The sequence below is a fragment of the Myotis daubentonii genome, chromosome 15 (assembly GCF_963259705.1).
Source record: "Myotis daubentonii chromosome 15, mMyoDau2.1, whole genome shotgun sequence".
Classification (NCBI taxonomy): Eukaryota; Metazoa; Chordata; class Mammalia; order Chiroptera; family Vespertilionidae; genus Myotis; species Myotis daubentonii.
This window is the reverse complement of record NC_081854.1, coordinates 7490950-7516998: the sequence shown is the minus strand read 5'-3', so window position 1 is coordinate 7516998 and position 26049 is coordinate 7490950. Positions and strand designations below refer to the sequence as shown.

The following is a 26049-nucleotide window of genomic DNA, read 5'->3' as shown; positions in this document are numbered from 1 at the left end:
ACAAAGATCACGTCCTAGGCGGGACCTAAACCTGAGAGCACGGGGCCTGGGCCCCCACGTTGCAGGGCACGTGCTGGGTGTGGAAGGTGAGAGGCCCTGGTGAGTTCAGAATAGGGAGGGGCACGGAGTAGTTTTCTTAGCGGATGGACAGCCCTGGCTGAGGGTGAAGGAGGTTTTGCTTCGAGAGATGGGCTGGTTACTGAAAGGTTATGTGGTTTGTAGGACGGCGGAGAGAGGACTGCAGAGATGAGAGTAGTTACAAACGGTGAGCTGGGCACCCCACTGCTGTGCCCGCCACCCCACTGCTGTGCCCGCCCCACGCTAGGTCTAGTTTACAGATGGGGAAACTTGAGGCCGTGAGACAACAGATCAGCACGGGACCTGAGCACGTATAGCCCAGCTTCTGCAGGGAGGGCGGACGTCAGGCTGCCGGTGCTCAGCTGGTCCCCGGAAGCCCCCGCGGGCAGCAGGCGGGAGGGGTTGCGGAGGTTGCGCGCGCAGCGCCCGGGGGCTGGTGGGGGTGGTGCCCAGGGTGGCTGCGCGCGCAGCCTTCGCGTGGCCGCGAAGCAGCCGCAAGGAGGGGCGTGGCTTTGGGCCGCATAAGTCAACAGGGGGGCGGGTGTTTTCGAGAATTTGCCTGCCATTGGAAGGAGGGGGCGTGGCCTCTCCCTACTTGGGAGAAGGGGGTGTGGCCCTGTGTCATGGTGGTGGGCGTGGTCTCTCCCTATTTCTCTCCCTATTTGGGCACGAGGGGCGTGGCCTGCTCGGCGCGCCGCGGCTCTGGGCCTGCGCGCGCTGGAGTCAGGGGTCACGGCGGCGCAGTCCGTGGCGGGAAACGCTGTTTGAAGCGGGTGAGTAAAGGGAGAAGGGGGGATTGCCGGGGACCCCGCCTGGCAGGGAAGGCGGCTTGAGGCGCCGGCGCGTAGGCCTGAGAGAGGGTGGTGAGGGATCGCTAAGGGCGTGGCGGCGGGAGGGACCCCCTTGGCTCGGGGGCGCGCGGGGAGATGACGGGGCCGGGGGTACCTTGGCCTGCCGCTGGGCGCCCCTCGCTGGGCTCCCAGTCCCGGGGCGAGATGGGGCACGCCTTCCGGAGGGTCTTTGGGGCCACCGGATCCCGGCGGCAGGGAGGACTGAGTTGTGCACGTGGGGGCCTGGTGTAGTACTTTATTCCCCAAATACTGAGCGCTCGGTGCCGCACGAACTAGTGAGAGAAGGACAGGACAGGAGGGTCGGCGGGCCCGTAGTCAGGAGCAACGGGGAAGCAGCGCTTTCAGGCTCTGATGCCTGGTCCGAAGGGGCATGAGCAGGGCACCTGCTGCCTTGGCTGCGGTGGGCAGGAATGGCCCCTCGGGGGAAGTGGCATTGGAGAGAAGTCAGCCACGTAAAGAGAAACCCGGGCAGCGGGACCGTCATGTGCCAAGGCCCTGAGGTCGGAAGGGAGCAGGTGAGGGTGGGGAGGAGGTGGGGAAGCAGATCCCGTAGGGCAGTGGTTCTCAACCTCTGGCCCTTTAAATACAGTTCCTCATGTTGTGACCCAATCATAACATTATTTTCGTTGCTACTTCATAACCGTAATTTTGCTACTGTTATGAATCGTCATGTAAATATCTGACATGCTATATGTGTTTTCCGATGGTCGCGACCCACAGGTTGAGAACCGCTGCCTTAGGGCCTTGTGAACCTTGCTGGGGGGTTTGGCTCTTATTCTGGGTTCAGCGGGGCGTCCTGGGAAGTTTTCAGCGTTGGAGCCACGTGACCCTGCCCTGCGATTTGAGAAGCTGGCCCGTGGGGGGAAGATGGGATGGTAGCTGGAGGCAAGCAGCTGGAAGGAACCTGTCAGGCTCAGGTTGTCTGTGGGGTTTGAGGCAGCAGGACGCGGGGCTGGATGGAGAAGGCTGAGGGAGAGCGGGGTCTGGGGGTGCCGCTCTGCAGGCAGAGCTTTCAGCGATTCTCAACCTGTGGGTCTCGAACAATGAAAATACATCCTGCGCATCAGATATTTACATGACGATTCATAACAGTAGCAAAATTACAGTGATGAAGTCGCAACGAAAATAATTTTATGGCCGAAGCCGGTTTGGCTCAGTGGATAGAGCATCGGCCTGCGGACTGAAAGGTCCCAGGTTCGATTCCGGTCAAGGGCATGTGCCTGGGTTGCGGGCACGTCCCCAGTAGGAGATGTGCAGGAGGCAGCTGATCAATGTTTCTCTCTCATTGATGTTTCTAACTCACTATCTCTCTCCCTTCCTCTCTGTGAAAAATCAATAAAATATATTTTAAAAAAATAATAATTTTATGGTTGAGGGTCACTACAACATGAGGAGCTGTATTAAAGGGTCGCGGCATTAGGAAGGTTGAGAACCACTGGGATGGGGTGAGTGGCAGGGTTTAGAGGGGGCAGGGTGACGTCAGTGTCCTGGCTTTGCAGCCCCACCTACTCTAAGAATCTGTTGTTGCCACATCACCACCCAGGCCTCCCATCTCTTAGGTTCCTTCCCGACTGGGGTGGGGGTGGGGGCCTTTGCCACACCCGTCCCTCCTGCTGCAATGCTCTTCCCTTGCTTCAGGCCTCCAGGCAGCCGCTCTGTGGCAGGTCCTGTGCTGGGCATGAGGGAACCAGTGATAATTCAGTTCAGGTGGGGAAGACTCACAGGGTTGGGACACTCGAGAGCAGTCTAAACTGGCCCTGTGCTGGGGACCCCGACGTGAGCGAGACCTTGACCCTATTTTGGGGGAGCTCGCAGCCTGAAGCACTCCCAGCTTGGGGTGCACGTGTGCAATGACAAACGTGGCACAAGGCGCTGTAGGAGCCCCGAGGGGGCAGAGGGTCAGTCTGGAGTGAGGTGGCCGAAAAAAAGGAGGGTTTCGTTCAGCAAACACTTCCCAAGGCCACGCCCTGTGCTGGGCGATACAGCTCAGAGGAGCGCCAGGCCCTGCCTTGCCCTCTGGGGGGTCCCTGTCTGAGACACAGGCCCGATGGTCCCCGGCATGACAAGGGCAGCAGGAGGCGGGGAGGCCCGGGCCCTGCCCTGTGTACCTTACCCGGTGCGCCCGGAGGCCGGCACTCTGGAGTGCTGCTTAGCCGTAGGCTCCCCAGTCTGCCTGCCTGGCCGGGACCCTGGCTTTCCCCTCTGAGCTACCTGTGCCGCCTTGGGCAGGTAGCTTCTCCTCTCTGGTCCTGGGTCCCAGTAATTGTATGTGTTGGATAACGACAGCACCTCCCTCAGAAGTTTTTGTGACAATTCCATGCGTGCCCTCCATTCTTCTAGAAGCTGTTGATTGAGTGTGTCCTCTGTCCCAGGCGCTTGGCAGGGTGCATGAGACACAGCAGGAAACAAAAGATCTAGTCCCTGCTCTCAGAGCTCCCGTTCTCCCTGTGGGGACAGGCAGGAAGTGAGACCGATAAGCCATGGTTCTCAGACTTGAGCGCCGAGGGCCGGATTCAGTGGGTCCGGGCAGCGGCCCGACCGTTAGCATTGCAACCAGTTCCCACCCAGGGCTCAGGCTGCTAATCCAGGGGCCTCACTTGGAGAACTCGGAGAACTGATACAGGGCACCAGACAGTCACAAGTGGCAGCAAGAAAAATAAAGCAGGGAAAGGGGTTGGAGGTGTCGGGATGGGGCGGCAGGGCTGCACTTTTAAACAGGCCTCACTGAGACTGACATCTGAACAAAGACCAGAAGGAGGGGAGGGAGGACGCCATAGCGCCATCTTGGGGAGAACATTTGGCCGGGCAGCGGGAGCAGCCTGTGCAAAGGTCCTGAGGCAGGGACTAAGCCTGGCTTGCTTCAGGAGCAGAGAGGAGGCAAGTGGCTGGAGCCCAGTGAGCCGGGGGGGCGGGGGAGTGGGAGGTGGTGTCTGAAAGGAAACGAGGCGATTGTGCAGGGTCTTGGGGGCCACGATGAGGACTTTAACTCAGCGTGAGACGGGCCCCGGGGGTGGGCCCTGAGCAGAGGAGGGGATGGGCTGATCTGACATATTTGTACAGGATCCTGCTGACTGCTGTGTGGAGAATACACTGAGGGGGGCGGAGTGGAATGAGGGAGCCCTGGAAAGGCTCTTTACTCATTCAACGGGTATTTCTTTTTAAATATTTTATTGATTTTTTTTACAGAGAGGAAGGGAGAGGGAGAGGGATAGAGAGTTAGAAACATCGATGAGAGAGAAACATCGATTCAGCTGCCTCCTGCACACCCCCTACTGGGGATGTGCCTGCAACCAAGGTACATGCCCTTGACCGGAATCGAACCTGGGACCTCTCAGTCCACAGGGCAATGCTCTATCCACTGAGCCAAACCGGTTACGGCTAAACAAGTATTTCTCGAGGACCCTCTCTGTGTCCGACACTAGTAGACTCCTGCCTATTTCAGTAAACAGATGGGTCCTGGTCCTCACAGCTCATCTTCCAGCAGGGGGAGACAGACCAACAGCAATGTGCAAAATAAAGAAGCCAGCAGCAGCCTGAGGGAACAGAGGGGCCAGGCGGGTAGCTGGGGGCTGAGAAGCTGTGGGACTTAGGTCTCTTGGGAGGCAGAGCTGACGGGATTTGCAGAGAGAGTGAGCACGTGGCCTGAGGGGAAGAGAGAAGTCGGGGTGACCCCACAGTAGTTGGCCTGATGGGAGCTGTCATTTGTTGAATAGGGGGAGACAGTCCATGAGGTGCAAGGAGCAGGTTTGGGGCGAGATCAGGGGCTGGCTTTGGAGTCTGAGGTGCCCGGAGAGACATCCCCACAGTGGGCAGCTGGACCGGTCAGCCTGGAGCCCGAGGAGCGGTCGGGGCCAGAGACACAAAGGCAGGAGTGATCGGCATGGAGATGGCATTTAAAGCCACAAGGTTAGCCCTGGCCGGTGTGGCTCAGTGGTTGGAGCATCCTCCCGTGCACCGAAAGGCTGTGGATTCAATTCCCATCAGGGCACAGACCCAGGTTGGGGGTTTGATCCCTGGTTGGGGTGCGTGCAAGAGGCAACCGATGGATGTTTCTCTTTTACATCGAAGCTTCTCTTTCTCCCTCTCCCTTTCTCGATCTCTAAAAGCAATTAACACACACACACACACACACACACACACAATGCCGTGCAATTAGGTGAAGTGCAGTGAGCACCGAGGGAGTGCGGGTCACAGAGAAGCCAGCACTGACCCAGAGCGGGCACTCCGCATTGTGTTACTGCCGCGGGCGCTGCTCAGGATCTGCCGCCGAAGGGCCGGGCAGGGAGTACAGAGTTTGCCAGGCTCCCGTCTGGTGCCAGGCCAGCTGAGGGAACACACAGGGGCCTCCTTCCTTCTAACGCTGCCTTGCCTGAGGGTGCATTTAGGATGGTGCCGGGGATAGGGACCTCGACTTTGCTGCTAGTGACACCTTCCCTCCGCCACACCCCGCTGGCCACAGCCCATGGACCCAGGGCAGCCCCCTTGTGCCTTTCTCTGCCAGGTCAGGCCAGGCCTCTCCTCGGGGCTCCTGTAAGCCCCTCAGCTTCCCGTGTCCCGCATTTTCTTAAACAACTTTTTATTTTTTAAAAAAAAATATTTTATTGATTTTTTACAGAGAAGAAGGGGGAGGGATAGAGAGTTAGAAACATCAATGAGAGATCGATCAGCTGCCTCCTGCACGCCCCCTACTGGGGATGTGCCCGCAACCAAGGTTCATGCCCTTGACCGGAATCAAACCTGGGACCCCTCAGTCCGCAGGCCGACGCTCTATCCACTGAGCCAAACCGGTTCGGCTTAAACAACTTTTTGAGTCCAAAAGATAACACTCTAAGTCCACCCTTCTGTACCTTGCTTTCGCTCCCTAACAATGCGTCTTTGAGAGCCCTCCAGGTTAGCACACAGAGCGCTTCCTCATTCCTTTATCCAGCTGCATAATATTCCACCCGGCGGAATTAATGGGATTTATTCAAACAGTCCCCCAGGGGAGAACATTTAGGTGGTTTCCAGTCTTTTGAGATGGCAAACAATGCTGCCGGAAATAACCTCGTAAATGCAGTTTTTCATCGTGCGATAGTATATCTGCAGCATAAACCCCTGGATGTGGGATTATGGCCGCCCCCCCTTTTATGTTTTTAATTGAGGTCTGATTTACATAAAGTGGCATGCACGGTCTCGAGCATACAGTTGGATGTACAGTATGTTGCTATCACCCCAGAAAATTCCCCCATGGCCCTCCCCAGTCAGTCTCCCACCAGAAGCAGCCACTAGCCTGGTCTCTAGCCTCAGAGGTCAGTCAATTCTAGAACCCTGTGTAATGCCGTCATACAGTATATACTCAGTTTTTAAAAATTGATGTGGAGTGTCAGCCTGTGCACTAACGGGTCGCAGGCTCGATATCTGGTCACAGACACGTACCTGGGTTGGGGTTTGCTCTCCACCCCAATCAGGGAGCGTGCGGAAGGCACCAGTCGATGTGTCTCTCTCTCTTGCATCAATATTTCTCTCTCCCTCCCTCCTTTCTCTGAAGAGCAATGGAAAAAATATCCTCAGGTGAAGATTAACAAAAAAGGAAAGAAAATTGAGGTGAAATTAACTATCTTAAAGCGCCAGCCAGTGGCATTTAGGACATTCACAGTCTTGTGCAGCCACCACCTCTCTAGTTCTAGAACATTCCCATTATCCCAGAATGGAAGAACATTCCCCTTCCCATTTGCAGTCACTCCCACCTTCCCCAGTGTGCACTCATGTGTCTGGCTTCTCTTACACGTTTGCGATACGTCCATCCTGTGTGTATATCAGTAGCTGCCTCTTTTATTTATATATATATATATATATATATATATATATATATATATATATATATATATATATATATTTTTTTTTTTTTTTTATTGATTTCTCCACAGAGAGGAAGGGAGAGGGACAGAGAGCCAGAAATATCGATGAGAGAGAAACATCGATCGGCTGCCTCCCGCACACCTCCTGCTGGGGATGTGCCCGCAACCAAGGCACATGCCCCTGACCAGAATCGAACCTGGGACCCTCCAGTCCGCAGGCCGACGCTCCATCCACTGAGCCAAACCGGTCAGGGCAGCTGCCTCCTTTTTAATGCTGAGAGATAATTCCATTGTGGACCGACATTTGCTGTAACACACCCCGGTCCAGAATTTTTCTGTGATGTCATGGTCTAGGCCAGTGGTTCTCAACCTTCTGGCCCGTTAACTACAGTTCCTCATGTGGTGACCCAACCATAGAATTATTTTTGTTGCTACTTCATCACTGTAATGTTGCTACTGTGATGAATCGCCATGTAAATATCTGATATGCAGGATGGTCTTAGGCGACCCCTGTGAAAGGGTCATTCAGCCGCCAAAGGGGTCGCGACCCACAGGTTGAGAACCGCTGGTCTAGGCTAAACTCTGTAACAAAGAGGTTCCAAAGCACAGTGGCCCAGACAGGATACCAATCTGTGCAGCCACGTAACCATCCAGAGGCGGGCAGGTGTGCTCCAGAGGCTGCTGAGGGCCCAGGTTCCTTCCGTCTTCTCGCTCTGCATGCCCTGCAGTGTTGCCCTTGTCCTGGTGGTCAAGGTTGGCTCGTGGCCACCACTTCACGCTCCGGCCACCTGGAAGGGGGAAGAAAGAGGAGGGAGGGCAGGCTTCCTCTTCGGGCTGTCCTGAACATCGCACTCCTTACAGTCACCCTAAGTCCGTGAGCTAGAACTTGATCCTGTGACCACCATCTAGCAGTGCATCCTGGGAAATGTAGTCTTGAGCTTGTCGGCTTGTGGTGCCTCCAAGACAAGGTTGTGTTGCCAAAGAAAGGACCAAAGGGAGACGGGATCTGGGGGATAGTTATGGGATCCGGAGGTGTTCCCTTGAAGCTGGGACAGCTGATTTGTCCCGAACCCCCTCCTCCCTCCCGTCTGGGGCTGGGATCTGCTGTAGGTTTCTGTAATCCCCTGTCTCAGCCAGGGAGACACGTACTGTTTTACAATTCCTCATTTCTTTCTCTCTCTCCCCCCTCCCTCCCTCCCTCCCTCCCTCCCTTCCTTCCCTTTTTCCTTTTATATTAATCCTCACTCAAGGATATTTTCCCATTGATCTTTAGAGACAGTGAAAGAGGGGGAGAGAGAGAAGCATTTATGTGAGAAAGACACATTGATTGGTTGCCACTCGCACATGCCCCGACTGGGGCTGGGGATCGAAGCTGCAGTTCAGGTACGTGCCCTTGACTGGGAATGGATCCTGTGACCCTCTGTGCACGGCCAGCACTATCCACTGAGCCACACCGGCTAGGGCTACAACTTTTTCTTTGTTAATAATTTCAAACGTATAGGAAGGTATACGACAAAGAACACTTGTTCACCCTTCACCCAGCGTCACCTGTTTTCACATTCTACCCTGTTTGTGTTATGATTTGCATGCACACTTCAAAAAAACACTTTCAGAGTAGCTTGTATACATCATGGCCATTTACTCCTGAATACCCGAGTGTGTGTTTCCTTAGAATATTCTCTTACTGAGCCACAGTGAGGTTACCAAATCGAATAGGCTTAACCTGAGTGCAGTCTTCAGTCTACCAGACGATGTGTACCTTTATATCAATATATCTTGTCAAGCCCTAGCCGGTTTGGCTCAGTGGATAGAGCGTCAGCCTGGGGACCAAAGGGTCGCAGGTTTGATTCCGGTCAAGGGCACGTACCTCGGTTGCAGGCTCCTCCCCAGCCCTGGCTCTGGGGGCCCGTGGGCGCTGGGTGAGGGCTCCTGTCCTCCCCACGGCCTCCCACGGGGGTGCGTACAGGGGGCAACCAACTGATGTGTTTCTCTCACATCAGTATTTCTCTCTGTCTCTCCCTCTCCCTTCCACTCTCTCTAAAAATCAACGGAAAAATATCCTCGGGTGAGGATTGAATATATATATCTTGTTAAAATAATAATTTCTGCCGAAACCGGTTTGGCTCAGGAGATAGAGCGTCAGCCTGCGGACTGAAAGGTCCCAGGTTCGATTCCGGTCAAGGGCATGTACCTGGGTTGCGGGCACATCCCCAGTGGGGGATGTGCAGGAGGCAGCGGGTCGATGTTTCTCTCTCATCGATGTTTCTGACTCTCTATCCCTCTCCCTTCCTCTCTGTAAAAAATCAATAAAATATATTTTTAAAAAAATAATAATTTCTGATAGGTTACAATTAAGAAGACTACACTGAGTGGCCAGATTATTATGACCACCCCATCAGTACTTCATTGACACTTCCAAAAATACTGAATATTGAAAACTTCCTAAGCAGATACTCTCAAGGTTTTATTATTATTATAATTTGCATAACTAATTCGCTTCATTGTACTGACGGGGCGGTCATAATAATCTGGCCACTCAGTGTAGAAACGTACGTAAGTTATGATGATGCGTGCATATTACATACGGGAGCAGCGGGAGCGAAAGCAGAGGTGGCAGTACCTTGCGGCCTGGGGAGGTGGGGGAACGGTGCACATTCAAGATAAAAAGGGCTTTTGCTTTTGTGTTTAACGGGACGGGAGCCTCTGAAGTGTGTTCGGCTGGGACGGGACCTGGTCAGATTGGTGTGTCAGCCACTCGCTGGCGCCCAGTGCAGTGACTGGCCCAGGGAGGCACCTCCCAGCCGCTGGGTGAACGGAGGCCGGGCTGTGGGTGATGCTGGGTGATGGGTAGGCGAGGGTCTGGGGGGGGGGGGCAGCTGGTAGGAAAGAGAGGGGTGAGCTGAGGGCCAAGGCTGTGCCGGAGAGGGGGCAGGGCGTGCGGGGCCCATGGCACCTGGTCTGCAGGGGCAGGCGAACGGGTGAAAGGATGTGGAGGGCTGGGGCATGAGGAAAGGGTTAGACGGGTGGGAGCGGGCGTAGTTACACTGATGGTGACTGCGCGTCGGGGATGTGCGAGCTCCTGTGAGCCCGCAGAGCTCTGAGGCTCAGCCGCGGGTGCACGGGAGGCCATGGGGGGGACAGGAGCCCTCACCCAGCCCCCACTGGCCCCCAGGATGTATGACAAGCGGCGGCCGGGCCCGGGGGCCGGGGCCGGGGTGCCCCCGAAGCGGGCCCGCGGGGGCCTCTGGGATGAGGATGAGGCCCCTCGGCCATCCCAGTTTGAGGAGGAGCTGGCGCTGATGGAGGAGATGGAGGCCGAGCGCAGGCTGCAGGAGCTGGAGGAGGAGCTGCAGTCGGCCCAGGAGGGGGCTGCCGACCGTGAGACCTGGAGCGGGACCCCCCCCACCCTTCTTGCTTCTGAACTGAGAGTCGGCCACAGAGCTGACCTGTAACCTCTGACCTCTGGCCCACTTTGGGCTCCACATCGGGCTGGCCTTTGACCCCGTGCCAGTATGCCCCCTCTGTTGCCTACTGCTTTTACTCTGACCTTGACCCCTCGGCCTGGCAGTCTCTTCCGAGTTCCCTGCCTGATCTAAGCCATCACCTCCACGGACCTTCCTTTTGCATTTTGGGAAGCCGCCTGGGCCGGGCTGGGAGGGAGGATCCCGGCTCCACTTAGCGTCATGTCATCCACCCCCCCACTCCCCCCCAGGGCACTTCTCCCCGACAGCCAGAGATGCCCGCTGGCTTCGGCCCACCCCACCTTCCCTGGACCCCCAGACGGAACCCCTCATCTTCCAGCAGTTGGAGATCGACCATTATGTGGGTGAGTTTGGGGACAGGCCCGGAGGGTGGCAGGCGGGGCCCTGGGCTCCTGGGGGGAGCAGGGCCCGGGTCAGCCCCTCTGGCTCTGTGTGTGGGAGGAGCTGGCCCAGGAGACCAGGGTGGTGTGCGGGAGGGGCAGGGCTGGGGCTGCCCAGGCTGGGCAACGAGGAATCTGGCGAGGGGATCGGGGTGCCTGTGCCAGGGGCTGGGGTGGGGAGGGGGCTATGACTGCAAAGGTGCGGCTCAAGGGAGCTATTTAAAATGACAGCTAGCCAGTTTGGCTCAGTGGATAGAGCATCGGACTGAGGACTGAAGGGTCCCGGGTTCGATTCCAGTCAAGGGCATGTACCTCAGTTGCAGGGGTTGCAGGTCATTCCCCAGTTTTGGTGGTGATTGCACGAACCTACACCCGTGTTCAAGTTCATAACAACACATGCAACCACCGAGTCCATTTCCCTTTTTCAAGATTTTTTTTTTTTTCCATAAACAGGCGGGGGCTCCCTCTAGCTGTGGGTGGGAAATGGACCACAGGGGCAGGTGGAAACAGAGGGACTGAGACGACCCATGAGAAGCTGATGTGGGCGGAAGGGCTTCAAGCTGCAGGAATGGGGGCTGTGCTCCCAGGGCGGGAGGGGCTGGGGGGGGCGCCTTTGAGGAATGTGAGGGGCACCCGCCTTACCTGTCCCCTCCCCAGGCCCAGCCCGGCCCCTGCCTGGGGCGCCTGCACCCTCCCGCAGCTCCGTGCCTGTGCTCCGCGCCTTCGGGGTCACTGATGAGGGCATCTCCGTCTGCTGCCACATCCACGGCTTCGCCCCCTATTTCTACACCCCAGCGCCCCCGGGTGAGTGGCCCTGGCCCAGGAGACCCCTCTTCCTCCTGACCACCTGGTGGCCCCTGTGCTCTTGACCAGCCCTCCTTCCCCCCACCCCCAGGCTTTGGGCCCGAGCACCTGGGTGAGCTGCAGCGGGAGCTGAACGGGGCCATCAGCCGGGACCAGCGCGCGGGCAAGGAGCTCCAGGGGCCGGCCGTGCTGGGCGTGGAGCTGTGCTCCCGGGAGAGTGAGTGCCGCCCGGGGCTGAGCCGGTGGGGTCCCCCTGGGCCGGTGCCAGCCTCCTCTGTCCCCCGCAGGCATGTTCGGGTACCATGGGCACGGCCCCTCGCCGTTTCTGCGCATCACCCTGGCTCTGCCCCGCCTCGTGGCCCCCGCTCGCCGCCTCCTGGAGCAGGGAGTCCGTGTGGCAGGCCTGGGCACCCCCAGCTTTGCGTCCTATGAGGCCAACGTTGACTTTGAGATCCGGTACCAGCCCCCACCTCGATTCTCCGCCCTCCGCCCTCCGCCCCACCCCCCAGCTGGTCTCGGCCCACTGACCTCATCCCCCTCCAGGTTCATGGTGGACGCGGACATCGTGGGCTGCAATTGGCTGGAACTGCCCGCTGGGAAATACGTCCTGAGGCCGGAGGGGAAAGTGCGGACCCGCCAGGGGTGGGGGACAGGGAGCCGGGGACCCAGCAGCCACTGACACGCCTGTCCCCGCAGGCCACACTGTGTCAGCTGGAGGCAGACGTACTGTGGTCAGACGTGGTCAGCCACCCGCCAGAAGGGCAGTGGCAGCGAATCGCACCCCTGCGTGTGCTCAGCTTTGACATCGAGTGCGCCGGCCGCAAAGGTCTGTCCCCAGGGCGTGGCCTCCCCTTCCCTTCCTTTAGATCAGTGACTTGCCAGTCTCGCCTTGGGTCCCCGTGCTTCTGGGGAAAGAGGGAGTAAACATGCAGGTGTTTGGGTTATTGTAAGACTTGAGGGTGGTGGTGGCGTGAGGGGGCTCCAGACGGGGTGGGGGTGGGGAGAGCATTTCCCACAGAGAGAGCAGCAAGTGCAAAGGTCCTGGGGCAGGACCATCCCCATCTGTGTGGGGGAGAGAAGGCAGGAGGTGAAGGCAGAGGGGAGCCAGGATGGATCTGGCGGGGTCTGTGGGCAGTCGGGACGGAGCGGGGTAGACAGGCCAGGGGAGATTTAGAGGTGTCGCCCCCTGGTGTGTCCTGAGGGCGAGGAGGGGTCAGGTCCCCACATCCCCTCCCTCCCTCCCTCCCTCCCTGTGCAGGCATCTTTCCTGAGCCCGAGCGGGACCCCGTGATCCAGATCTGCTCGCTGGGCCTGCGCTGGGGCGAGCCGGAGCCCTTCCTGCGCCTGGCGCTCACCCTGCGGCCCTGCGCCCCCATCCTGGGTGCCCAGGTGCAGAGCTACGAGCGGGAAGAGGAGCTGCTCCAGGTGACTCTCGTTCGCATCCCCCCCCCCCCCCCTGTTCTCCTGAGCGCCCCCACCCGAACCTTCATAGCCCAGGCTCCCCTGATCCCGAGACTCACGTCCAAGAGTTCAGACCCCTTCACACTGAGGGGTGAGTGGTTCTTTCCAGCAGCACCTGCTGGGTCTCTCTACCACGAGCGGGAGGGCTTCCAGAACATTCCAGGAGCGGTGGGGACGGGGGCAGGGGGTGACCAGAAGGACAAGCAGAGTGACCCTGAGTGTGCCTCCGCCCCCTGCCAGGCCTGGTCGACCTTCATCCGCACCATAGATCCCGACGTGATCACCGGCTACAACATCCAGAACTTCGACCTTCCCTACCTCATCTCCCGGGCCCAGCACCTCAAGGTAGGGCAGGCCACAGCGGGGGAGGCTCGCCTCAGACAGCGCCCTACACCTCCCCCCACCCTCTCCCTGTAACTCTGTCCCCACGGAGGTCCACCTGGCTCTGCACCTGCCGCCCCAGCGGCAGATCTTCTAGGCTTTAACATACGTGAGCAACAAATAAAGAAACGGGGCGCTGGCTGGTTTGCTCAGTGGTTAGAGTGTTGGCCCGTGGGCCAAAGGGTCACAGGTTCCATTCCCGGTCAAGGGCACATACCTCAGGTGCAGGTTCCCCAGCCCCCGTAGGGGCACTTGCAGGAGGCAACCAATCTATGTGTCTCTGTCATGTTTGTGTTTCTCTCTCTCCCCCTCCTCCCTCCATCTCTCTCTCGCCCTCCTCCTTCCCCTCCACTCTCTCTAGAAATCAGTGGAAAAAATATCCTCGGGTGAGGATTAACAAATAATAATAAATTAAATAAGAAGATGGGGTCCTGGCCAGTGTGGCTCAGTTGGTCGCATGTTGTCTTGTGCATGGAAAGGCTGCCGGTTCGATTCCCAGTCAGGGCACATGCCCGGGCTGTGGGCTTGATTCCTGGTGGGGGGCGTGCAGGAGGCAGCTGATCAGTGGTCTGCTCTCACATCAGTGTTTCTTTCTCTTCCTACCCCTTCCTCTCTCTCTAAAAATCAATTAAAATAATCTTTTTTTAAAAATATATTTTTATTGATTTCAGAGGGAAAGGGAGCGGGAGAGAGAGATAGAAACATCAGTGATGAGAGAGAATCATTGATCAGCTGCCTCCTGCACACCCCTTACTGTGGATTGAGCCCACAACCTGGGCATGTGCCCTTGACCGGAATCGAACCCGGAACCCTTCAGTCCGCAGGCTGACGCTCTATCCACTGAGCCAAACCGGCTCGGGCTAAAATAATCAACCAATAAGGAAATGGGGGTGTTCCTTGAAGTGTGTGGTGAGACCCGGATGCTCATTGAGTCCCAGCACAGGGTATGAGGTGTGTTCAGACGAGCTGCCTGGAGGCTGCAAGTCCAAGATCTGGGTGCCACAGGCTCAGTGCCCTCTGAGGCCTCCTGGTGTCTGGTGGCTCAGGGCTCCTGGGTTTAGATGGCGCCCTCCCGCCTCCGCTGTGCCCGCCTCTGCGCCTGTCTGCTCAGATCGCCCCTTCTGAGGATCGAGGCGTGTTGGGTCAGGCCCCCCTCCCTCTGCCCCGTGGCTCCAGCCCAGCTGAGGCCTCTGCTCTCTGCCTGGCCACTTCCAGGCGACCGTCTCCAGGGCAGACGCCTCTCCTGACCCCAGACCTGGTTCTCTGTGCCAACCCCGTGCTCCCACCTGGCCCTTCCCCAGGCCCCCACCCCGTGCACCCACCACCTTCCCACTGAGCTTGGCGTCATCCCACCTGCTCCGACTCCCCATCTGGGTGCAGCCCTCCAGCCATTCGAGCCGTCCTTGCCCCCTTTACCCTCACAGCCCTCAGGCCCCTGACTCTCCCGGTCCGGTCTCCCGTCCTCTCCTCTAGTCCACACCTGCCCAGCCCCGGCCCCCCGGCCCCTCCAGCCGGAAGAGCTGTGTTGTGGGGAGTGGCATGGGTGGTCCGGTCTCCATTCCTCTGGCACAGGCCTGGGATCCCGGGTCAGGCGCCCGACCCCGTCTGCAGCTCCACCTGCTGTGCCCTCAGGTGCAGGACTTCCCCTTCCTGGGCCGTGTGGCTGGCCTCCGCTCCACCATCCGGGACTCGTCCTTCCAGTCGAAGCAGACTGGCCGGCGGGACAGCAAGGTGGTCAGCATGGTGGGCCGCGTGCAGATGGACATGCTGCAGGTGCGGCCCGGCCGGGTGGGCTGGCCTCGTCCTTGTGGGGCCGCTGCCCGGGGCCTGTGCCCACCCTGCGCCTCCGCCCCAGGTGCTGCTGCGGGAGTACAAGCTCCGCTCCTACACGCTCAACGCCGTGAGCTTCCACTTCCTGGGGGAGCAGAAGGAGGACGTGCAGCACAGCATCATCACCGACCTGCAGGTGAGCCTCAGCCGTGACCCCTGACCCCACCTCCTGCCCCGTCTCTCACCTCTGACCCCACCTCCTGCCCCGTCTCTAACCTCTGACCCCACCTCCTGCCCCGTCTCTCACCTCTGACCCCACCTCCTGCCCCGTCTCTAACCTCTGACCCCACCTCCTGCCCCGTCTCTAACCTCTGACCCCACCTCCTGCCCCATCTCTAACCTCTGACCCCACCTCCTGCCCCGTCTCTCACCTCTGACCCCCACCTCTGCCCCGTCTCTAACCTCTGACCCCACCTCCTGCCCCGTCTCTAACCTCTGACCCCACCTCCTGCCCCGTCTCTAACCTCTGACCCCACCTCCTGCCCCGTCTCTAACCTCTGACCCCACCTCCTGCCCCGTCTCTCACCTCTGACCCCCACCTCCTGCCCCGTCTCTCACCTCTGACCCCACCTCCTGCCCCGTCTCTCACCTCTGACCCCCACCTCCTGCCCCGTCTCTAACCTCTGACCCCCACCTCCTGCCCCGTCTCTCACCTCTGACCCCCACCTCCTGCCCCGTCTCTAACCTCTGACCCCACCTCCTGCCCCGTCTCTAACCTCTGACCCCACCTCCTGCCCCGTCTCTCACCTCTGACCCCCACCTCCTGCCCCGTCTCTCACCTCTGACCCCACCTCCTGCCCCGTCTCTCACCTCTGACCCCCACCTCCTGCCCCGTCTCTCACCTCTGACCCCACCTCCTGCCCCGGTCTCTAACCTCTGACCCCACCTCCTGCCCCGTCTCTAACCTCTGACCCCACCTCCTGCCCCAGTCTCTCACCTCTGACCCCACCTCCTGCCCCGTCTCTAACCTCTGACCCCACCTCCTGCCCCGTCTCTCACCTCTGACCCCACCTCCTGCCCCGGTCTCTAACCTCTGACCCCACCTCCTGCCCCGTCTCTCACCTCTGACCCCACCTCCTGCCCCGGTCTCTAACCTCTGACCCCACCTCCTGCCCCGTCTCTAACCTCTGACCCCACCTCCTGCCCCGGTCTCTAACCTCTGACCCCACCTCCTGCCCCGTCTCTCACCTCTGACCCCACCTCCTGCCCCGGTCTCTAACCTCTGACCCCACCTCCTGCCCCGGTCTCTAACCTCTGACCCCACCTCCTGCCCCGTCTCTAACCTCTGACCCCACCTCCTGCCCCAGTCTCTCACCTCTGCCCCATCTCTAACCTCTGACCCCCACCTCCTGCCCCGTCTCTAACCTCTGCCCCATCTCTAACCTCTGACCCCACCTCCTGCCCCGGTCTCTCACCTCTGCCTCGTCTCTAACCTCTGACCCCACCTCCTGCCCCAGTCTCTAACCTCTGACCCCACCTCCTGCCCCGTCTCTAACCTCTGACCCCACCTCCTGCCCCGGTCTCTCACCTCTGCCTCGTCTCTAACCTCTGACCCCACCTCCTGCCCCGGTCTCTCACCTCTGCCTCGTCTCTAACCTCTGACCCCACCTCCTGCCCCGGTCTCTCACCTCTGCCCCGTCTCTAACCTCTGACCCCACCTCCTGCCCCTGATCTACTCCTCTGACCTCAGCCTTCCACCCGACTCCCTGACCTTGGGCTTCAACCTGTGCCCCTACCTTCACCTTGGCCTCCTGCCCCTAACCTCTGACCCCGCCCTGCAGATGTCATTTTTCTGCCCGCTCACATGACCTTGATTCTGTTCTCGTGCACACCAGCCTTTCAGACTCCCTCCCACCTGTCAACTCCCTGACCTCTGTCTGCTCCCCACCGGAACTGGCCCTCCCCGCCCCCCACCCCGACGCCATCGGTGTCTGTCCCCAGAACGGGAACGACCAGACGCGCCGCCGCCTGGCGGTGTACTGCCTCAAGGACGCCTTCCTGCCGCTGCGGCTGCTGGAGCGGCTCATGGTGCTGGTGAACGCCATGGAGATGGCGCGCGTCACCGGCGTGCCCCTCGGCTACCTGCTCACCCGCGGCCAGCAGGTCAAGGTGGTGTCGCAGCTGCTGCGGCAGGTCAGTGGCAGAGCCCAGGGCGCGTCTCGGTCCCTAGCGGCGGCCCCTCCCTCTGCCTGTTCCCATGGGGCCGCCCTGCCCGCGCCCACCCTCCGTTTCCTGCCTTCTCCCCGCCCAGGCCATGCGCGAGGGGCTGCTGATGCCCGTGGTGAAGACAGAGGGCGGCGAGGACTACACGGGAGCCACGGTCATCGAGCCCCTCAAAGGGTGAGACCCCTGGCCGGGCGGGGCTGGTGTGGGGGTGGCGAGGGGCCGCGCCCTGACTGCTGGCACTCCCAGGTACTACGACGTCCCCATCACCACCCTGGATTTCTCCTCGCTGTACCCGTCCATCATGATGGCCCACAACCTGTGCTACACCACGCTCCTGCGGCCCGGCGCCGCCCAGAAACTGGGGTACAGCACCCCCTTGGCATGAGGGCCCCAAGACCGCCAGGGCCGGGCTCAGGCAGGGTGGGGTGGGGGACAGAAATAGTGCGGAGGGGAGAGGCAAGGGGGAGGGCCGAGGAGGAGGCCGGGCGTCACCCCCTGCCATCCCCGACCCAGCCTGACCGAGGACCAGTTCATCAAGACGCCCACCGGGGACGAGTTTGTGAAGACGTCGGTGCGCAAGGGGCTGCTGCCCCAGATCCTGGAGAACCTGCTCAGCGCCCGGAAGAGGTGGGCTCCGGCGCCCCCGCCCACCCTGCTCAGAGCTCGGACCTGCTGAGGCTCCCCCGTGGGTGACCCCGTCCCTCGTGGGTCCCCGCGCTGCTGGGCACCTTCACTTTGTCTGTGTGGGAATTAGAACGAGTGGCCCCCTCTGGCAGCTCACCTTCGCCCCTGTGCCTGCCGCCCCTGTGCAGTACACGGCACACCCAGCCACACACGCACCCCTTCCCAGAGAGGCACCCTGACCGCGTGCCCAGACCCGGGCCTCGTCTCCCCGAGACCTGGGCGCCACCTGAGTGCCGTGCTTCCCCTCCCCCCAGGGCCAAGGCCGAGCTGGCCAAGGAGACAGACCCCCTGCGGCGGCAGGTCCTGGACGGGCGGCAGCTGGCACTGAAAGTGAGCGCCAACTCTGTGTACGGCTTCACCGGCGCCCAGGTGGGCAAGCTGCCGTGCCTGGAGATCTCCCAGGTGAGTGCTCAGGCCCCGCGGCGGGCAGCTGGGGTCGGACAGCACCTTCTGGGAGAACCGGGCCCCGCGGGAGGGGCCGCCTCCGGAGGTCGGGGCGCAGGTCGCCCGCTCGCCGGCCTGTTGGAGAGGGTGCTGGAGTGATGGGTCCGTTCCGTTGTTCACCAAATGCTTGCCAGCAGTTGGACCTTGTGCCCTGTGGGTCCAGCAGGTGGCAGGGCCAGTGAGAGTTCCTGCACAGGGAACCCTCATGCAGTGCCCAGCCCTTCGGGGACACAGCCCGTGGGCGTGAATGTGTACGGGAAGGCAGGCGTTGCCAGGGCCCTGCAGACACATGGGCAGGGCAGGCAGAGGCTGAGGGCCGTGGTAGAGGCAGCGGCTTTGCTCATTCTTCATCTGCCACCGTCACCCCCATGTCCCCAGCAGCTGCACCCTAGCCCACATCCTCCCCGGTCCCCATGGGGGTGGGGGAGTGGCGGGCAGGCCCCCCCCTCCTGCTCATGGGAGAACAAGGCCGGTCTCTGCTGGGGGTGGGGTCCTGGGGCAGGATGGGGGGCCACCCACAGCACAGTCAGGCTCGCCCTTGGGTTGCTGTGTGTCCTTAGTCACCATCAGATTAGACAGGAGGGTCCCCCTCCAGCGGTGAGGTCTCCCCTGGGGATGTTGAGTGGGTGCTCGGTTAGTGTTCTGTGCCGAGAAGGAACTGGGCCCGTGGCCTCCCTCCCCACCCCCAGTCGCATCCTAGGCCTGTTTACCGGAGGCAGCTGTGCTCCCGGGACAGGAAAAGAGACCCCAGTGAGACCACAGAGGCTCGGAGGTTCTGCCCAGCTGGGAGCGGCGCCTCAGCTCGCGGCCCAAGAGGTCCTTTGAAAAGTCTTCCTGTCCAAACTTGGTTACCTCCAGCCATGGGGAGCTCCCTCCCTGCCTGGTCATTGTGCGAGGCCTTTAGGCGAAAGGCTTGGAGGAATCCCCTCCCACATGCAGTTCAGTGGTGCCCCCGAGACCCCTCAGATCCAGTGATTGACTAGAAGGATTCAGAGAACTCAGAGAGCCGTTTACTCACAGTTACGATTTGATACAGTGAAAGGAGAGAGATTAACACCAGCCGGAGGAGGAGGCCCGTGGGGCAGGGTCCGGAGACCAGGCACAGCGTCCGTTGTCTCCAGTGGGTCGTGCGGACTGCTCATTCCTCCCGTCGTGCGTGGCAGCATCCCCGGGGTGAGGCCCACAGGGAGGCTGGTCCCGGGGGCGTGGCTGACCCCTGTGTGGCTGACGGGTCCTCAGCCCATGTCGGGGTCAAGCTGATACCGTGTGGCCCCAGGTGAACAAAGACTCTCATCAGGCAGGACATTCCAGGGCGAGAAGCTCACTCCCAGGGGCTAACCAATCACCATTGACCACCCAGTCCCGGGCCTCCTCAGCCCCTGGGTGTTTGGCCCTTAGGGTTTAGCCCAGCCGTGGGCAAACTACGGCCCGCTGACCGGATCCAGCCCGTTTGAAATGAATAAAACTAAAAAAAAAGACTGTACCCTTTTATGTAATGATGTTTACTTTGAATTTATATTAGTTCACACAAACACTCCATCCAGGCTTTTGTTCCGGCCCTCCAGTCCAGTTTAAGAACCCATTGTGGCCCTCGAGTCAAAAAGTTCGCCCACCCCTGGGTTAGCCCCTGAGCAAGGCCTGGTGGAAAAATGGGGCTCTGCTCCCCCGGGATTCAGGGCTCCCTCAGTGGGGACTGCCGCTTCCTGGCCGTGTCGCTAGGTCTTTTCCCTCTCAGTTCCTCCCCTCTGTTTCTTAGCTTCTTTCCTTATTTCTGCCTCAAGTTTTGGGGAGCAGGGAGATGGAATAATTTTAAAATACAGAATCATTCCAGAAAAAGGTAGGAAAGCAAAAGGGACATGGAACGGTGGAACAAATAAAAGGCTGATTAAGTGAAGTGGTGGATTGAAGTCCAGAGCTAATGAGTAATTACACTAAATGTAAGTGGCCTAAATGCTCTAGTTAAAAGACAAAGCTTTTCTGACTGGACCCAAACAAACAAAAACAGAAGAGTCACACCCGACTTTCCTTACCTGTGCCCCTCCCCCCTCCCCCAGCCTCAGTGTCCTTGTTTGTAAAGTAAGACTGTTGGACAGGTATGTTTCTTCATGGAGCTGGTGCAGACCCCTCCCTGGGGGCATTGGGCTGTGTGGCGTCATTCCCAGTTGCCCAAAGATGGGGGTGGGGGAGGGAGGCCCTGCTGACTTGGGGGGAAGGGGCCATGAACATCAGTGGTCACGGCACCCCCGTGGAGAGACCCCGAGCTCACAGCTGCTTCTGGCTGCAGCACCTCCACTCGATGCAGCTCTTCCTCCTCCGCCAGGAGCCCGCTCTTCCCCACAGACCGCTGCGGACCAGCTCAGTAGCCCCACTTGGCAGATTGGGAAACGGACGCACAAAGGGATAGAATGGCTTGCCCAGGCCCACACCTACAAGGAGCCGTGGAGGTGGGCCCCCAGGTGCGTGTCCGCTACACACGGCTCCTGGGCCCTCACCGCGATTCTCTCCCCAACAGAGCGTCACCGGGTTTGGGCGCCAGATGATTGAGAAAACGAAGCAGCTGGTGGAGTCCAAGTACACAGTGGAGAACGGCTACAGCGCCAGCGCCAAGGTCGGGGCCACCCCGCCCGCTGCCCGGAATGGGCCTGGGATGGGCCTGGTGCGGGGAGCACCGGCCCTCGGTCACACGCCCCTCCCCGCCAGGTGGTGTACGGCGACACCGACTCCGTCATGTGCCGGTTTGGTGTCTCCTCCGTGGCGGAAGCGATGGCTCTGGGGCGGGAGGCTGCAGACTGGGTGTCCGGCCACTTCCCCTCCCCCATCCGGCTGGAGTTTGAGAAGGTAAGGCCCCTCGCCCTGGGCTTGGGGTGGGCAGGTGAGGGAGGGTCTTGGCAGTTGCAGGGGGCCTCTTTCTCAGGGTGCCTGCAAAGCTCACAGGTGCCTACATTTGGGGTTCCCCTGGTCAGTGTTGGCAGGGTCTCCCTTTTGGGGTGCCCGATTGGGGTACTCGGGGTGTCCTGTTCTTTGGGTTCATGGGCCCTGTGTCAAGGTATTTTGCTGCCGGATCCTCCTGAGTTTGGGGCCTTGGCCATCGAAACCGCCAAAGCCTGGGCTCCGCACGCTGCGTGCTGTTTTGTGACAACCGGTCCGTCTCGGGGCGCCTCTGGTGTGGTTTCCCAGCACCTGTCTGGGGGTCTGTCCTGGGTGGCGGGGACTCTGACGGGCCAGGCCTGGGTCAGGGAGCCATTGTCTGGGGTTCCCGGCTCCTGGTGTGTGACAGGCTGGGGTGGGGGGCTCTCACCGGACTTTATCCTCAGGGTTCACACCAGGTCAGGCCAGGGGCACCCCTGCTCTTGGAATCGGAGCCTCCCAGTTTGGGAGGTCTGTGCCTCGGGGCTCACTCCAGGCCTTGGTCTCCTGTCTGGGGGTGCCCCCTTCTGCCTCAGCTTCTGCCCCAGACCCAGATTTGGGGCTTTCGAGGCTTTAGCCCAGAGTCTGGATCTCATGTTTGGGGCCTGTTTCTAGGTTTGTCCCAGCCTCTGTTTTAGACTTGGGGACCCTGGTCTGGGGTTCCCTGGGAAGCTGAGGGTGTTCCCGGGCTCAGGTGCTGGGGTCTCAGGGTCCAGTCCCCCAGGCATCCCAACCCCACATCTCAGGAACCATACCTGCCTGTCACTTTCCGGGGGGTGTCTCAGGGTTGGACACCCTGCAGTCTCAGGGGCCTCAGCCACGGGTCCCCCCCAGGTCTACTTCCCTTACCTGCTCATCAGCAAGAAGCGCTATGCTGGCCTGCTCTTCTCCTCCCGGCCCGACACCCATGACCGCATGGACTGCAAGGGCCTGGAGGCTGTGCGCAGGGACAACTGCCCCCTGGTGGCCAACCTCGTCACCGCCTCCCTTCGCCGCCTGCTCATCGACCGGTGTGTGAGATGAGACCCCTGGATCCAGACCCCAGCCCCCTCCCTCAGACCCGGGAGCCCGCCCCTCCTCCCTCAGACCCGGGAGTCCGCCCCTCCTCCCCGGACACGGGAGTCAGGCCGCTTTTCCTCAGTGAGAAGCTTTTCCTGAGCGAGAAGCGGTGGGAGGCGTGCGGGGTTGGGCAGCTGTGGGGTTGTAGCCTGTGGCTGAGCAGACGCCCCCGTCCTGGTCCCCAGCCTTGGGGGCGTGGAGGGGCCAGCCTGGCCCTCAGCAGCCGCTGGTGATGCCCCATCTGGCCCACAGAGACCCCGAGGGCGCCGTGTCCCACGCACAGGACGTCATCTCGGACCTGCTGTGCAACCGCATCGACATCTCGCAGCTGGTCATCACCAAGGAGCTGACCCGCGCGGCCGCCGACTACGCCGGCAAGCAGGCCCATGTGGAGCTGGCCGAGAGGTCCGCGGGGGGCCTGGCCGTCCAGAAATAGCCCCTCCAGCCCGCGGAGCCCACCACTTCCTGGCCCCGCCCCCCCGCCGTCCACCTGCCCTCACCCACCCTCTCCCCGCAGGATGAGGAAGCGGGACCCCGGGAGCGCGCCCAGCCTGGGAGACCGGGTGCCCTACGTGATCATCGGGGCCGCCAAGGGCGTGGCTGCCTACATGAAGTCCGAGGTCAGGCCCACCTGGCTGCCCGCCGCCCAGCCCGCCCACTCTCACTTCTGCTTTCCGCGGTGGGAAGGTGTTTCCCTCTCTGGGCCCCGTGGGGCCCTGCCAGCCGCCCCAGCACACCCGGGCGTCGGCTCCAGGATGCTCTGCTCCCAGCCGCCTGTGCCCGCTGGAGGGTGCCCCCACCCCAGTGTCTGACCTCTCCCTCGCTCCCCCTGGCGAGGGGTTCAGCCTCGCTGCACAGGGCGTCCCTCCATCTCTGTGTCTGTGTCTGTGTCCCCTTCTGTCTCCTTGGCCCTCGTTCCCCAGCCTCTGGGTCCCTGAGATCTGTACCCTCCATCCTGCTCAGACATCTGTAACCTCTGACCTAGTTCTTGTCCCCCTTCATCCTTCATCGCTGTGACCTCTGACCCCTCCTTGATTACCTGAGGGTCCTACCTGTGGACCTCAGCATGGATCACAGAGCCTGTGGCCAGGGACCCCCAATGACCTATGACCCCATCCCAGACCCCCCACCCCCTTCCTTGATGCCGCTCCCCACAGGGCAGCGCTGTGCGCAGGAACGGCCGCACACCGCGGTCCCAGTCATGACTGGGGGAGCCCTCGGTGTTCTCAGTGCCTGTCGCCCGGTGTCCTCTGTCCCCGGCCCAGTCCCTCCACGGCTCTGGCCCTGGGGTGACCCTGCGCTCTGCCCGCAGGACCCCCTGTTTGTGCTGGAGCACAGCCTGCCCATCGACACGCAGTACTACCTGGAGCAGCAGCTCGCCAAGCCGCTCCTGCGCATCTTCGAGCCCATCCTGGGCGAGGGCCGCGCCGAGGCCGTGCTGCTGCGTACGGGATGCCCGGGGGGGGGGGGGGGGGCGCAGGGGTGCCTGGGGCCGGGGGGCACCAGCCCACGCCTGTTCTCACCCCTCACCCCTCACCTGCAGGGGGGGACCACACACGATGCAAGACCGTGCTCACCGGCAAGGTGGGCGGCCTCCTGGCCTTCGCCAAGCGGCAGAGCTGCTGTATCGGCTGCCGCACTGTCCTCAGCCACCAAGGTGAGCCGTCCCCGCCCCGCCCCTGCCCTCCATCCACCCCCGGGGCGCCCGAGGTCCCCGGCCCCTGCCCCACAAGCTGGCACTGCTGCCCAGATGGGGTCTCCCCTGGGTGGGGTCTCCTCTCCGCAGTCACCCCAAGAGGGGGGTCCCGGCCCCCCACCCCAGGAGTTCCCCAGGGAGTTTTCCCCCACACACTCTCTCCCTTGTTCTCCGTCTGTGGGGACTTTCAGAAGTCGGGATGGGCAGCGGGCGGGGAAGGGGCAGGGGTGGGGTGGCCTGGGCCCTGGCTCGGCCCCAGCTCCCCCATTGTCTCCCCCCCCCCCCCCCCGCAGGAGCCGTGTGCAAGTTCTGCAAGCCCCGGGAGTCGGAGCTGTATCAGAAGGAGGTGAGGGTCGGGGAGGGCTGGGGCGAGGGGCCGGCCTGGGCTGCTGCTGAGCCCCCCCCCCCCGCCCCCCGTCCGCAGGTGTCACACCTGAACGCCCTGGAGGAGCGCTTCTCGCGCCTGTGGACGCAGTGCCAGCGCTGTCAGGGCAGCCTGCACGAGGACGTCATCTGCACCAGGTGCGCAGCCCGTGGCCCCGGGTCCCTCCATGCTCCCCAGGCCTGGGGAGCTGGGCCCCAACTCCAGGGTCTCAAGCAGCCCCACCCCCACTTCCCTTCTGGCTGCAGAGTCCCCTGACCTCAGTGTCATGGCTGCAAAACAGGCCGTGCGCACCCAGCCCTCCCAGGGGTCGGGGTGGGGAGCCACTGAGTGGGGCAGGGTCGGGCGCCCAGTATCTGCCGCAGGGGAGATGGCTGCCCCGACCCCCTCCCCCAGGGTGGGGCCGGGCTTTCCCCAGGGAACGGGTGGGCGGGGCGGGTTCCCACGCCAGGTGACAGGTGATATACGGCTGTGGCCCAGCGCCTCCGCGGGCACCCGCTGTTATCGCTCCCCCCCCATGCCCGCTGAGCAAACAGCCCCACACGGGAGGGGGGCGGGTGGGCAGCAGGCCGGGGCCAAAGTCCTGGGAACGGTCCGCTCCATCCTGGGGCTGGGCATCGGGCCTGCTGCAGCCCGGGCAGCCGCCCTGGCCCTGGCCCTGACCCGCCCGCCCGCCGCCCGCAGCCGGGACTGCCCCATCTTCTACATGCGCAAGAAGGTGCGCAAGGACCTGGAGGACCAGGAGCAGCTTCTGAGGCGCTTCGGCCCCCCTGGCCCCGAGGCCTGGTGACCCCTGACCTCCGCAGGCCTCCCAGGAGGGCCCTGCCGGCGGGGACCGGTGGAGAACTAATAAAGTTTGGACCTTTTGTTACCTGGTGCTTTGTGTTTGGTGTCAGGCGGGGGGCGGGGGGGGACGGGGACAAAGTCCACAGTCAGGCCCTGACCCCCAGGTGCCCCACTGGACGCTTCCCCCTGAGCAGGGCACCTGGGCTCCCGCCCTGCTGCCAGCCCTCACAGGCCCGGCCTGCCTCAGTCTCCCCCCGGAGCCTGAGTGGGCATCTCTGGGCACCCACTCCCCTGCCGACAGCTCCGCTCTGCCCCGCGCCCCCTCCCTGCGGCAGCTGGCCCTCCAGGTGCTGGCCCGTTTCCTCCAGGCCTGGGGCAGCCCCGGCTCGCGGGCTCCCACTCCCCACGACCCAGGGGACCCCCCTCCGTGTCACACCCACGATGTTTCCACCTTAGGGTCCTCATCCGCATTGGGCCTGGGTTTTCCTCAGGGACGCGCCCCCCTGCTTTGACCCCCACTTCACTGACCAATGACCCCTTTTAGGGTCCCCGAAGTCCTGGTCCTCTCCTCTCCACCCCTCAGGGTTACCCCTGCTCCCAACTGCGGGGATCCCCAAATCAGCCGGCTGGCGGGCCCGCCCTCCCCGTCACGTGACCCAGAGGTTGTGCAATCCAGCCCCCTCCCCTGGCCCCCTCCCTGAGGGGATTTTCCAGGAGGGCTGAGCTCAGGCACCCCTGCCCCCAGGCGGCCGGGCCAAGGTATAAATAGGGGTGGCGGCTGCCACCGGCAGTGAACACAGCCCGGCACCGCCATGCTCGCC

General features: G+C 61.5%; 2 protein-coding genes across 3 annotated transcripts in view; one reads left to right on the top strand and one right to left on the bottom strand.

Annotated features, from left to right (window-relative positions):
• The window catches only part of ASPDH (aspartate dehydrogenase domain containing), a 214129-nt gene that overhangs the window by 114040 nt on the left and 74040 nt on the right, over nucleotides 1-26049 (bottom strand). The gene's annotated exons all lie outside the window — the stretch shown is intronic.
• POLD1 (DNA polymerase delta 1, catalytic subunit) lies at nucleotides 727-25313 on the top strand. Of its 2 annotated transcripts, XM_059665296.1 has the most exons (27): nucleotides 727-851; nucleotides 9939-10144; nucleotides 10479-10592; nucleotides 11286-11432; nucleotides 11524-11649; nucleotides 11720-11888; nucleotides 11976-12057; nucleotides 12129-12258; nucleotides 12691-12857; nucleotides 13134-13238; nucleotides 14907-15047; nucleotides 15130-15240; nucleotides 17046-17237; nucleotides 17356-17444; nucleotides 17517-17633; nucleotides 17784-17897; nucleotides 18209-18356; nucleotides 20911-21006; nucleotides 21099-21236; nucleotides 22140-22315; nucleotides 22617-22769; nucleotides 22882-22984; nucleotides 23677-23809; nucleotides 23908-24021; nucleotides 24354-24406; nucleotides 24485-24582; nucleotides 25127-25313. In XM_059665296.1, exons 2-27 carry the CDS (start codon nucleotides 9940-9942, stop codon nucleotides 25230-25232), a joined length of 3327 nt encoding a protein of 1108 aa, XP_059521279.1. In that variant the 5' UTR covers nucleotides 727-851; nucleotide 9939; the 3' UTR covers nucleotides 25233-25313. The 2 variants fall into 2 exon arrangements, 1 of the variants encoding a protein (XP_059521279.1); XR_009448723.1 differs by lacking the exon at nucleotides 22882-22984.